General features: G+C 39.6%; 1 protein-coding gene across 1 annotated transcript in view; it reads left to right on the top strand.

The window, feature by feature from the left end:
• The window catches only part of LOC112582039 (endogenous retrovirus group PABLB member 1 Env polyprotein-like), a 92,407-nt gene that overhangs the window by 19,397 nt on the left and 58,189 nt on the right, over positions 1-14,821 (top strand). The window contains 2 exon segments of the mRNA XM_045164348.1: positions 9,751-9,813; positions 10,419-10,859. Of these exon segments, the coding sequence (XP_045020283.1) occupies positions 9,751-9,813; positions 10,419-10,859 (504 nt within the window).

Genomic DNA, 14,821 nt, shown 5'->3' with positions numbered 1-14,821 from the left:
ACCACAGGAAAAACCATAGCCTTGACTAGATGAACCTTTGTTGACAAAGTAATGTCTCTGCTTTTGAATATGCTATCTAGGTTGGTCATAACTTTCCTTCCAAGGAGTAAGTGTCTTTTAATTTCATGGCTGCAGTCACCATCTGCAGTGATTTTGGAGCACAGAAAAATAAAGTCTGACCCTGTTTCCACTGTTTCCCCATCTATTTCCCATGAAGTGATGGGACCAGATGCCATGACCTTCGTTTTCTGAATGTTGAGCTTTAAGCCAACTTTTTCACTCTCCACTTTCAACTTCATCAAGAGGCTTTTTAGTTCCTCTTCACTTTCTGCCATAAGGGTGGTGTCATCTGCATATCTGAGGTTATTGATATTTCTCCCGGCAACCTTGATTCCAGTTTGTGTTTCTTCCAGTCCAGCGTTTCTCATGATGTACTCTGCATATCAGTTAAATAAGCAGGGTGACAATATACAGCCTTGACGAACTCCTTTTCCTATTTGGAACCAGTCTGTTGTTCCATGTCCAGTTCTAACTGTTGCTTCCTGACCTGCATACAAATTTCTCAAGAGGCAGATCAGGTGGTCTGGTATTCCCATCTCTTTCAGAATTTTCCACAGTTTATTGTGATCCACACAGTCAAAGGTTTTGGCATAGTCAATAAAGCAGAAATAGATGTTTTTCTAGAACTCTCTTGCTTTTTCCATGATCCAGCGGATGTTGGCCATTTGATCTCTGGTTCCTCTGCCTTTTCTAAAACCAGCTTCAACATCAGGAAGTTCACGGTTCACATATTGCTGAAGCCTGGCTTGGAGAATTTTGAGCATTAGTTTCCTAGTGTGTGAGATGAGTGCAATTGTGCGGTAGTTTGAGCATTCTTTGCCATTGCCTTTCTTTGGGATTGGAATGAAAATGGGCCTTTTCCAGTCCTGTGGCCACTGCTGAGTTTTCCAAATGTGCTGGCATATTGAGTGCAGCACTTTCACAGCATCATCTTTGAGGATTTGGAATAGCTCAACTGGGATTCTATCACCTCCACTAGCTTTGTTCATAGTGATGCTTTCTGAGGCCCACTTGACTTCACATTCCAGGATGTCTGGCTCTAGGCCAGTGATCACACCATCGTGATTATCTGGGTCATGAAGATCTTTTTTGTACAGTTCTTCTGTGTATTCTTGCCATCTCTTCTTAATATCTTCTGCTTCTGTTAGGTCCATACCATTTCTATCCTTTATCGAGCCCATCTTTGCATGAAATGTTCCTTTGGTATCTCTGATTTTCTTGAAGAGATCTCTAGTCTTTCCCATTCTGTTGTTTTCCTCTATTTCTTTGCATTGATCACTGAGGAAGGCTTTCTTATCTCTTCTTGCTATTCTTTGGAACTCTGCATTCAGATGTTTATTTCTTTCCTTTTCTCCCTTGCTTTTTGCTTCTCTTCTTTACACAGCTATTTGTAAGGCCTCCCCAGACAGCCATTTTGCTTTTTTTTTTTTTTTGACAGTGCCATAATCTTTTTATAATGTAATCTCACAAGTCACATCCCACCATTTCTGCCCTATTCTAAATACCTGCCTGCCAGTCTTTAGCTGGATGTTATGTAGCTACTAAGTAAAAAGTAAAAGTAAAAAGTCACTCAGTCGTGTCCGACTCCTTGCGACCCCGTGGACTATAGCCTATCAGGCTCCTCCGTCCATGGGATTCTCCAGGTAAGGATACTGGAGTGGGTTGCTATTTCCTTCTCCAGGGGAGAAGTTACTGCTGCTGCTAAGTCACTTGTCGTGTCCGACTCTGTGCGACCCCATAGACGGCAGCCCACCAGGCTCCCCCGTCCCTGGGATTCTCCAGGCAAGAACACTGGAGTGGGTTGCCAATTCCTTCTCCAATGCATGAAAGTGAAAAGTGAAAGTGAAGTCGCTCAGTCGTGTCTGAGTCTTAGCGACCCCATGGACTGCAGCCTACTAGGCTCCTCCGTCCATGGGATTTTCCAGGCAAGAGTACTGGAGTGGGGTGCCATTGCCTTCTCCAGCCATTTTGCTTTTTTGCATTTCTTTTCCATGGGGATGGTCTTGATCCCTGTCTCCTGTACAATGTCATGAACCTCATTTCATAGCTCATCAGGCACTCTATCTATCAGATCTAGGCCCTTAAATCTATTTCTCACTTCCACTGTATAATCATAAGGGATTTGATTTAGGTCATACCTGAATGGTCTAATGGTTTTTCCTACTTTCCTCAATTTAAGTCTGAATTTGGCAATAAAGAGTTCATGTTCTGAGCCACAGTCAGCTCTTGGTCTTGTTTTTGCTGACTGTATAGAGCTTCTCCATCTTTGGCTGCAAAGAATATAATCAATCTGATTTCGTGTTGACTATCTGGTGATGTCCATGTATAGAGTCTTCTCTTGTGTTGTTGGAAGAGGGTGTTCGCTATGACCAGTGCATTTTCTTGGCAGAACTCTACTAGTCTTTGCCCTGCTTCATTCTGTATTCCAAGGCCAAATTTACCTGTTACTCCAGGTGTTTCTTGACTTCCTACTTTTGCATTCCAGTCCCCTATAATGAAAAGGACATCTTTTTTGGGGTGTTAGTTCTAAAAGGTCTTGTAGGTCTTCATAGAACCGTTCAACTTCAGCTTCTTCAGCGTTACTGGTTGGGGCATAGACTTGGATTACTGTGTTATTGAATGGTTAGCCTTGGAAACGAACAGAGATCATTCTGTCATTTTTGAGATTGCATCCATGTACTGCATTTCGGACTCTTTTGTTGACCATGATGGCCACTCCATTTCTTATGAGGGATTCCTGCCCACAGTAGTAGATATAATGGTCATCTGAGTTAAATTCACCCATTTCAGTCCATTTCAGTTCGCTGATTCCTAGAATGTTGACATTCACTCTTGCCATCTCTTGTTTGACCACTTCCAATTTGCCTTGATTCATGGACCTGACATTCCATGTTCCTATGCAATATTGCTCTTTACAGCATCAGACCTTGCTTCTATCACAAGTCACATCCACAGCTGGGTATTCTTTTTGCTTTTGCTCCATCCCTTCATTCTTTCTGGAGTTATTTCTCCACTCATCTCCAGTAGCATATTGGGCCCCTACTGACCTGGGGTGTTTCTCTTTCAGTATCCTATCATTTTGCCTTTTCATACTGTTCATGGGGTTCTCAAGGCAAGAATACTGAAGTGGTTTGCCATTCCCTTCTCCAGTGGACCACATTCTGTCAGATCTCTCCACCATGACCCGCCCATCTTGGGCTGCCCCACAGGCATGGCTTAGTTTCATTGAGTTAGACAAGGCTGTGGTCCTAGTGTGATTAGATTGACTAGTTTTCTGTGAGTATGGTTTCAGTGTGTCTGCCCTCTGATGCCCTCTTGCAACACCTACCGTCTTACTTGGGTTTCTCTTACCTTGGGCGTGGGTATCTCTTCACAGCTGCTCCAGCAAAGCGCAGCCGCTGCTCCTTACCTTGGACGAGGGGTATTCCTCACCACAGCCCTTCCTGACCTTCAACGTGGGATAGCTCCTCTAGGCCCTCCTGTGCCTGCGCAGCCACATCATGGGGTTGGTCCTCTGTGCCGCCGCCCCTGGTCTCCGGTGTGGGGGTGTGGGGTAGCTCCTCCCGCCCACCACCCCTGGCCTCGGGCTTAAGGGCGTAGGGTATCTCCTCCCTGCCGCCCGCCCGTGGCCTCAGGGGCCTATTATTTCCAGTTTAACAACAAGTATTTGATATCAGAATCAGGTGGACATCTAGATGATCAAGGATCTATTTAAAATTTTTTAAAATTGTATCAGAAATATTTTAATAATATATATGATGAAAGAATGCAGAACATTTTTCAAGCAGGTCAAAACTAGAGCACAATGAAGTTAGGAACAAAATCTAATGAAATGAGTATATCTTGCTTAGTTAAATTTATTTTAAAGTCTTGTGATTCAGGTATTTAGAAATACTGCCTGTTTAGTAAAAATTTAATCCATTTATTTATTTGAGAACTATTTATTAAACAGCTACTCAATGTTGGCATTGAGTGTACAGTAGTGATGAAGACAGGTAATATTCATCTTTTTGAAGCCAGGGCAAACTTATCCATTAGGCATGGTGAACACAGTGCCTAGGAACCACAGTACTTTTCAGGGATCCACAAAAATATTTTAATTTTCTTTAAGATGAGAAAAAAGAAATGAAATGAATGTAATCCTGGCTGGACTGTATTAGTCTTTATTCTAATACAGTGATAAAATATAATTTTAATGTTAGTTATGGCTAAAGAGGCCCACAAAAGCAAAAGTTGCTAGGACAGGCCTGTGGGGATTTTATGTTCTATTAGAGGAGACTGGCTAGTGCTGCTTCTGATAAAGAAAGAAAAGGAGGAAGGAAGGAAAGAAGGAAAGATGGCTGGAAGAATGAAGGGAAGGAAGAAGGAAACAGTCATTAACCTTCGACCTCCCATCCCCCATAAAGAGATTGATTCCTAGAAAAGCAAGATAGGTTTAAGACTCCAAGAGTTGTATTCAGCAGTGAGGAAGATCTTAGGAAGACTCTGAAATAAAGAGCATCTTTAATAATACTCATGGTAAAACATTTGAAATCTATTCAAAGGAAAGAACTCAGAAGACAGGAAAATATTTCGACCTACTGGATCCTCTAAAGTTCACTAAATTTAACAGGTCATCACACCCATTTCTCTTTCCTCCCTCACATGGGCAATGACCCACATGCTTTTTGATTGCTGAATAAGATAAGATCATGTGACCTGCTAAGAGACTTTTAATCAATAGAAAAGAGCAGCAGGCACAAATGTATGGAGTTTATCAAACACTGGCATAGCAACATAAAATTTGATTAGAGTGGATTTCCGCTTTAAATGACAACATCAAGTTACTGTACTATTGGAAGGCCATTACAAGTGAGGATGAAGCAGAGCATAGACTACTTAAGGAGATGTATACTTTAGAATCCTTTAGCAATAAATGGAAAAAGTTATTTTATGTTATCTTCCCCAAACTTTGCTTTTCTGAAAATATTCAGAGTTGTAGTCATCTTTAACATGAGCTAAAATATGTTTCCAGAAAGTTCTGACACTAATTTTTTAAATCAAACTTACTGGAATAGTTTTGCAACCCCAGACTATCAATTCTATGATCACACTGCCATTTAGATTTCCTGCTGTTAGGCACTGCACCAAAAGTTATGACTGGAAAAGTTATGGGAAGTATTCTGCCACCTTAAGGCCCTGTGTTCAGGGAACTGAATCAAGTACCTTATTTATATTAGTTGGCACCCTACAAAGATTATGTAAAAGAGATTTTTAAACACTAGATGATGCATAATTAATCAGTTCTCATATCTTTGAAGTAGCTGAAAGAATGTCACCAAATACACCACGGACACACACACAAATCTCTCTGAGGAATAAGTACTTGCCAATACACATATGCAATCACAGCAACATTCTTTTCTCTGTTTAGAAGTCAGAGCAGACTAGCTCAAGACCTGTTTTTTTTTTCTTTTTTAAGTGGCATTGATTTACAATTTTATGGTAGCTTCAGGTGTACAGCAAAGTGATTCAGCTATATATTGTTTTTCAGATTCTTTTCCATAATAGATTATTACAAGACACTGAATATAGGTTCCCTATGCTATACATTAGGACCTTGCTGATCTATTTTATATAGTTCAGTTCAGTTCAGTCACTCAGTCATGTCCGACTTTTTGCCACCCCATGAATTGCAGCACACCAGGCCTCCCTGTCCATCACCAACTCCTGGAGTTCAGTCAGACTCATGTCTATCAAGTCCGTGATGCCATCCAGCCATCTCATCCTCTGTTGTCCCCTTCTCCTCCTGCCCCCAATCCCTCCCAGCATCAGAGTCTTTTCCAATGAGTCAACTCTTCGCATGAGGTGGCCAAAGTACTGGAGCTTCAGCTTTAGCATCATTCCTTCCAAAGACACCCAGGGCTGATCTCCTTCAGAATGGACTGGTTGGATCTCCTTGCAGTCCAAGGGACTCTCAAGAGTCTGCTCCAACACCACAGTTCAAAAGCATCAGTTCTTCGGCGCTCAGCTTTCTTCATAGTCCAACTCTCACAATCATACATGACCACAGGAAAAACCATAGCCTTGACTAGATGGACCTTTGTTAGCAAAGTAATGTTTTTTATTTTGAATACGCTATCTAGGTTGGTCATAACTATTCTTCCAAGGAGTAAGCGTCTTTTAATTACATGGCTGCAATCACCATCTGCAGTGATTTTGGAGCCCAGAAAAATAAAGTCTGACACTGTTTCCACTGTTTCCCCATCCATTTCCCATGAAGTGATGAGACCAGATGCCGTGATATTCGTTTTCTGAATGTTGAGCTTTAAGCCAACTTTTTCACTCTCCACTTTCACTTTCTTCCAGAGGCTTTTTAGTTCCTCTTCACTTTCTGCCATAAGGGTGGTGTCATCTGCATATCTGAGGTTATTTATATTTCTCCCGTCAATCTTGATTCCAGCTTGTGCTTCTTCCAGCCCAGCGTTTCTCATGATGTACTCTGCATAGAAATTAAATAAACAGGGTGATAATATACTGCCTTGATGTACTCTTTTTCCTATTTGGAACCAGTCTGTTTTTCCATGCCCAGTTCTAACTGTTGCTTCTTGACCTGCATATAGGTTTCTCAAGAGGCAGGTCAGAAATTTCCAGTTTATTGTGATCCACACAGTAAAAGGCTTTGGCATAGTCAATAAAGCAGAAATAGATGTTTTCTGGAACTCTTGCTTTTTCCATGATCCAGCAGATGTTGGCAATTTGATCTCTGGTTCCTCTGCCTTTTCTAAAACCAGCTTGAACATCTGGAAGTTCACGGTTCAAGTACTGCTGAAGCCTGGCTTGGAGAATTTTGAGCATTACTTTACTAGCATGTGAGATGAGTGCAATTGTGCAGCAGTTTGAGCATTCTTTGGCATTGCCTTTCTTTGGGATTGGAATGAAAGCTCACCTTTTCCAGTCCTGTGGTCACTGCTGAGTTTTCCAAATTTGCTGGCATATTGAGTGCAGCACTTTCACAGCATCATCTTTCAGGATTTGAAATAGCTCAACTGGAATTCTATCACCTCCACTAGCTTTGTTCATAGTGATGCTTTCTAAGGCCCATTTTACTTCACATTCCCGGATGTCTGGCTCTAGGTGAGTGATCACACCATCGTGATTATCTGGATCGTGAAGATCTTTTTTGTATAGTTCTTCTGTGTATTCTTGCCACCTCTTCTTAATATCTTCTGCTTCTGTTAGGTCCATACCATTTCTGTCCTTTATTGAGCCCATCTTTGCATGAAATGTTCCCTTGGTATCTCTAATTTTCTTGAAGAGATCGCTAGTCTTTCCCATTCTGTTCTTTTCCTCTATTTCTTTGCATTGATCACTGAGGAAGGCATTTTTATCTCTCCTTGGTAGGTGCCCAATATGCTACTGGAGATCAGTGGAGAAATAACTCCAGAAAGAATGAAAGGATGGAGCCAAAGCAAAAACAATACCCAGCTGTGGATGTGACTGGTGATGGAAGCAAGGATCGATGCTGTAAAGAGCAATATTGCATAGGAACCTGGAATGTCAGGTCCATGAATCAAGGCAAATTGGTAGTGGTCAAACAGGAGACAGCAAGAGTGAACATCGACATTCTAGGAATCAGCAAACTAAAATGGACTGAAAAGGGTAAATTTAACTCAGATGATCATTATATCTACTACTGCAGGCAGGAATCCCTCAGAAGAAATGGAGTAACCATCATGGAAAACAAAAGAGTCCAAAATGCAGTACATGGATGCAATCTCAAAAATGACAGAATGATCTCTGTTCGTTTCCAAGGCTAACCATTCAATAACACAGTAATCCAAGTCTATGCCCCAACCAGTAACGCTGAAGAAGCTGAAGTTGAACGGTTCTATGAAGACCTACAAGACCTTTTAGAACTAACACCCAGAAAAGATGTCCTTTTCATTATAGGGGACTGGAATGCAAAAGAAGGAAGTCAAGAAACACCTGGGGTAACAGGTAAATTTGGCCTTGGGATACGGAATGAAGCAGGGCAAAGACTAACAGAGTTTTGCCAGGAAAATGCACTGGTCATAGCAAACACCCTCTTCCAACAACACAAGAGAAGACTCTACACATGGACATCACCAGATGGTCAACACCAAAATCAGATTGATTATATTCTTTACAGCCAAAGATGGAGAAGCTCTATGCAGGCAGCAAAAACAAGACCAGGAGCTGACTGTGGCTCAGATCATGAACTCCTTATTGCCAAATTCAGACTTAAATTGAAGAAAGTAGGGAAAACCACTAGACCATTCAGGTATGACCTAAATCAAATCCCTTATGATTATACAGTGGAAGTGAGAAATAGATTTAGGGGACTAGATCTGATATATAGAGTGCCTGATGAACTATGGACAGAGGTTCGTGACATTGTACAGGAGACAGGGATCAAGACCGTCTCCATTTAAAAGAAATGCAAAAAAGCAAAATGGCTGTCTGGGGAGGCCTCACAAATAGCTGTGAAAAGAAGAGAAGTGAAAAGCAAAGGAGAAAAGGAAAGATACAAGCATCTGAATGCTGCTTACCTGTGCAGCCCAGAAATTCACATTTGGTGAGGCTGGAATCACAGATAGATGTGACATATTTGTTTGTTGACATGACAGGAGATGTTCCATTTCACACTACCCGTGAAATGACTGTACGGAAGTGAAACTAACACATCCCTCTGCCAGAGGCTTGTCATTCTACGAGATATTTGCAGCAATTAAATGGTATTTTTACTTTGTTTCCTCATCTCCCCCCATCTCTGATACATAAAGAATCTGACATCCAGGCCCCAACAAGACGGTTACTTTGAGGTGTTAGCCTGCTATCTTCTAGGTCTGCTGGTTCCCCGATTAAAGTCTCTTTCTTGCCTCAACACCTCGTCTCTCGGATTCATTGGCCTGTCGTGAGGTGATCAGAGGGAGTTTGGACTCAGTAACATGTTAACCCCAAACTTCTAATTTATCCTTCCCGCCCCTCCTCTTTCCCCTTTGGCCATAAGTTTGTTTTCTATGTCTGTGAGCTCAAGATCTATTCTTAAGGGCAATTACTAACAGACATATGAGCTCCTTTACCTTGTTTTCACTAAACAGTTATAAGTTTGAGTTAATTTTAGTAAGTTAATTCATCACTCTGGATCTTTGTCTCCCTATCTAGAAAATGGAAATAATAATAAACTGCCCTACCTACTAGTCCATGAAGCTTATGAAAGGCTGAAATAAGATGTTGTATATAAGAGTTATTCACAAAATATAATGGTTTGTTTTCACATATTTCACATTCTTTTAGCCGAGAAGCACCTAGTGGTGTTCAAGACGTAAAAGTGAAGTCAACAGAGTCACTGTTCTCATGGACTTTATAACACAAGGTGTTCAATTGGCAGACCTATTTCAACCCCTAATATTATGGTAGTCACTGTGCTAACTCAGGGGGTTAATGAGAATGAAAAACAAGATCCTTAAATTTAACGTTGTAAATCCATTACACTTCAACTTTTTTAAAAGGGAAAAAGAAAAGCAGGATCCTTACCTTCACAAAGCACACAGTTTATGCAAGAGGCTTGCCCATTAACCAACAACTACAAAATAGCACAGGTAGTACCTTGAGAGAAAAGAGCACAAGAAGGAAAGGCTCCCATGCATTTCTAATCATTTCTAATGTTCTCTGCCTGTGCTTCAGAGATGCTGCCAACATGTCATCAGTACTGACCCGGCTCTTTCGACTTGCACAGTTGAGTTCCCCGTATGTGTGGGTAAACTGAATAACAAATTAGCATGCTTTGTATTCCATTATCTATTTTACTGGATTGGCCAAAAAGTTCATTTGGGTTTCGAACTTTTTGGCCAGTCTAATCCAATGAAAAAGCCTGAAATCTTTATTAAAATAGGTTAAGCACCAACATTAAAGAATGAAGCAATAGTAACCCAAGACAACTTTTTAAAAAGACATTAACTCCTCAGTTCAATTTCTTTTCTTTTTTTTCTCACTAATGCTAAACAAACATTGTTTAGGGAAGATCCATATTTTTGGCATTGTAGTCCTCAAAATCAAAATATCTATTTATTGTTGGAAAAACATCTCAGAATTGCTTTCATTAGTTACCTAATTTAATCTGACTTGAAATATTTAAGCAAAATAAATTTAAAATTCCAACTAGAAACGTAAAAGATTTACCAAAGGAAACTTCTACTCTAAGCACTTAACTGACATGAGATATTGTTGTGTATGAGCTCTTCCTGTTTTTTTAATAAAGTATCAAGTTTTCCCAAGATAACATCCCATGGGACCTGGAAAATTTATTTTTAAAGGGTGTAATTTTTTCCTTTAATATGCTGCTATAATTCTAGGACAGCAGTCTCTCTCTGGGGGAAAAAAAAAGGCATTCCAGTGGGTTGCCATCTGTATAGCCCCATTCCAAATGATCGGAACAAACTGGTTCAGAGGCTGAATGACAAATATTATGAATTTCAAGCAAATCTAAACCTGCCATTCTTCTCAGCTCGGATGCTCAGGAAATCATTTAAAACATTTGATAACTGTGTCATTGCACACATTGAGAGGTGTTTTGATTTCAGGGATTACAATTACCTGAGAAACGCAGAACCGTTTGCCTTGCAGAAGCTATTTAGATTTGAAGACCTCTTCATCACAGCCCTGAAACTTCATCTTACATCATCTCCCGACGCGAGCTGCCTGTATTATACTTGGAGCTGCTTTGAAAGCTGCAGCCTTGTTTTACTGCCAAGTCTCACAGACAGCGTTAGTATGATAGGCTGTGACACATACAGGTACTTTTGAGAAGAGAGGTTAAATCCTAGAGGGAAAAGGGTCTGGGGAACAAATGACTTAACAACAGGAAGAAATCAGTTAGCCAGCAAAGCAGCAGGACTGAACAGGTATTTCGCTTTTTAAGGAAACATCCAACTATGTATCAAGATCAAAGAAAAGAATGAGATCAATTGGAGTAGATATTTACAGGTACTTAATATTTGATGATGCTGATATTTAAAGACAAATGACAAGGAATTCATCATTTCTGTGTGCCATTAATTTATAAATATTCTTCATTTAAAAATAAACTTTCTTACAGAAATGATATCCATTTATCATATTTCTTTTTTGAAATGTATTTCTTATTTGATTTGTTTCAATAATTGAACTATACCAGAGCATACCACTTAAAAAGCTTCTTCATTTAACCCCAAAGTAATTAAATCAGTAATAGGCATGTATTATGAATAACTTTATCAATCGATGTCAGCATTTCAAATGTTGGAAATTGTTCAGTAATATCCAAGATAATGATTTCAGAAATACAGGGGAAGCATCATGACTCAATGTGTATTATGACATTTATGAAATGTTAAGGAGAAAAAAATGAGAAAGAAAAAAAAGAAAAAGAGCTATTAAAGCTATTCATGTCAATTTCATGAAGTGGCTCAAGATTAGTATTTTATTCAGAATGAACTAATTTAGTATTATTTTATAATCCTCAGACCAATAGACCAGTCTCCACTTCAAAAATGCTCAGATAACATTTTTCTAATTTAAAGTTTCTCTCTGCTTAAGATTTAACTATCCAAAGAATAATATTTATAAGTTTCATCTATTTTTACCTCGCTTACCAGTAATAGCCTCCAAAGATTTCGTGCCTTCAAAGACTTGATTGTTTCTTCCAAGATTTTAGCTATCAAAGTTTTAAATTGTTCCTTGGGATATGTTGGGGCAATTAGATCACTGCCCTCAAAATCTGCATTTAATAGCAGTGATTTTATTTCAAGTTTTGAAAGAAGTAAAGCAAGAGTTATCTCATTAGAAGTTCATTGGCTAGAACTTTATCAAAAAATACTTGTTTTGGGTGTCGTTTTATCTTTTATTAGAAGCCTAATAGATTCATTCTAAAATCAAAAAGCATAAATCCCTTTCCAAATTCTCAAATGTTTCTAAGAAAAAAGGTTTTTATTTTGAATTGGTTTCCACTATTAAATTCTTATTTTAGAAAATTCCTTCCTCTTTTATATACAATTGCATATTCTAAAGATGATACATACAGTAACCTTTGCATATATCTGTGTATCATCTTTGTATACATTGTGTTATTATTATAAAATTGAGATGTCAAGGATATTGTCAATCTTTAAGGTGCTTTGCTGATCTCTTGAATAATAAAGTGAAAGAGGTTAATATTATTTCATTATCACCCCTCTTTTTCTGTTTCTGTACTCAACATGAATCATTCATTCAATAAGCTTTTTTGCTAAACATTGTGGGTAACACACAAAAAAGACACACACACTCTAGGAAGTCAAGACACATACACCATCAAGGAGAAAAAATGATTAAATGCCAATACAGCAGGAGTTATGATAGAGCTTTTTAAATAGATGAGATTCATCTTCACTGAAATTTATGAAGATGGTGATAGAACTTGAGCTGGGTCTTGAAGTATACTGGATTAAGTTGAAATGAAGGGAGAGGGTATGTACAAGGAAGAGTTAAGAAACAAAGAATGAGCATGACCACGAGACAATGAATGGAGACTGCTTAACATAAGTGGAAGATGAAGATGTTGATCTGCTGCTGCTGCTGCTAAGTCACTTCAGTCGTGTCCGACTCTGTGCGACCCCATAGATGGCAGCCCACCAGGCTCCCCCATCCCTGGGATTCTCCAGGCAAGAACACTGGAGTGGCTTGCCGTTTCCTTCTCCAGCGCATGAAAGTGAAAAGTGAACGTGAAGTCGCTCAGTCGTGTCTGACTCTTAGCGATCCGATGGACTGCAGCCTACCAGGCTCCTCCATCCATGGGATTTTCCAGGCAAGAGTACTGGAGTGGGGTGCCATTGCGTTCTCCAGAAGGTGTTGATAGGGAAAGATAAATTTGGAAATAAATTTTGGAGGAATGTAAGTACTAAAGGGGAGATTTGGCGCTAGTTTTACCCTGGGAATGGGGTAGAAATGGTGAATACAGATGTCCGAGGGAAGAAAACATCAACAGGGTTTTCATCTATTCATTCTAGCAAGCATTTGTCAAGTACCGTGTGTGTGTGTGTGTGTGTGTGTGTGTGTGTGTGTGTGTATAGTCGCTCAGTGTCCTACTCTTTGCAACCCTTTGAACTATAGCCCACCAGGCTCTTTTGTCCATGGGATTCTCCAGGCAAGACTACTGGAGTGGTTTGCCATTCCCTTCTCCAGCAGATCTTCCCAATTTAATTGGTAGAATATTAATGGGCTGGAGATTCCAATATGGCTTCAAGGCTTTGAGATTTCAAAAACAAATTTTATATTAACTGAAATTTTATTATGCTCTCTGTTCCTTTTAAAAATAAAATTCTAAAAGGTGCTTGAACCACGTAAGGAGAGGGAAACAGATGAACCAAATTTGTGTAATTAGTTCCTGAACTGACCTTCATTTCCACTGTGCTCCTTGCCTTTGAATCCTTCAGTTTCCAAACCTGTCTTCAGCTCCTTTCCTGCCTCACCTCTCCAACTTCCCAGACCCTAACTACTTTCTTTCTAGATGTTGTTCCAACTTGGAGGTTTAGATCACCCTGGGCAAAGCCTAAGATAGCTTTCCTTTTCTGGTTTGCACTGGAAAAAATTGACTTGGAGAAAAATTAGGAAGTTTCAGAAGAAAAACAATTAGGGTAGGAGAAAATTGATCACTTTGTCTATGATTCTATTGACTTTCACTTTTGTGGCTTCCCTTATAGCTCAGTTGGTTTAAAAAAAAAAAAAAATCCGCCTACAATGCAGGAGACACCAGTTGGATTCCTGGATCAGGAAGATCTGCTGGAGAAGGAATAGGCTACCCACTCCAGTATTCTTGGGCTTCCCTTGTTGCTCAGCTGGTAAAGAATCTGCCTGCAATGTGAGAGACCTGGGTTTGATCCCTGGGTTGGGAAGATCCCCTGGAGAAGGGAAAGGCTACCCACTCCAGTACTGTGGCCTGGAAAATTCCATTGACTGTATAGTTCACGGGATCACAAAATGTCAGACATGACTGAGCGACTTTCACTTTCACTATTGACTTGGTAGTGATGGTGGGATTCATTTTCATATAGGTGAGTCCTGATAGACAGATGGAAAATATAAAATTGGAAATTAAGGTAGGAAACAAGATTGGAATGCAGATTTGGGAGTCTTCACCAATGGCAATTAAAGTCTCACAAATGCCCTGAAGAGTATGCCCCTTTCCGTGAGTGGGCATTAGTGGTAAGGAAACAGGTCTGTGGTGTTCTTCATGGTCAACTAATATTAATGTGCTGAGTCTTATTAAGTTTTTGCAACAACTCTATGAGGTAGGAAGGTGAGACAGATTGTCTATCATTTCTTATTAGGATTTTTTTCTAATTAGATTAAGAATTTTACTCATATTCAGACTGATATACATATTATTCTGAGACTGATTTCTTCTAAGGCCCTACACACATAGACCAAAACTTTATTTTCATGCCTGGTCTAATTATTCCAAAAATTAGCTGACTCTGTTGTCTTTCCTATCAGCGCACACAGTCTTGCTCTCACAAATAAATGTGATTAGAAAAATTGCACATGTTAAAAAGAAGAACAGCTTAAGGAAATTTGGTCTATAACACACAGATCCACTTGTCAGCTAAAAATAAAGCAAATGTGTAAGGGAAAGCATAAAAGAGAAAAGGGCTTGTTATTCTTTGAGAGATATGTTTTGAAACCATTGGTAACTGTACCTGGAAAAACAATAGACTATAAAAAAAACCAGTCTTTTTATTCA

This window comes from Bubalus bubalis, chromosome X (genome assembly GCF_019923935.1).
Source record: "Bubalus bubalis isolate 160015118507 breed Murrah chromosome X, NDDB_SH_1, whole genome shotgun sequence".
In the NCBI taxonomy this organism is placed as follows: domain Eukaryota; kingdom Metazoa; phylum Chordata; class Mammalia; order Artiodactyla; family Bovidae; genus Bubalus; species Bubalus bubalis.
Note: the sequence above shows the minus strand (reverse complement) of the source record. Positions and strands in the feature narration are given on the sequence as shown.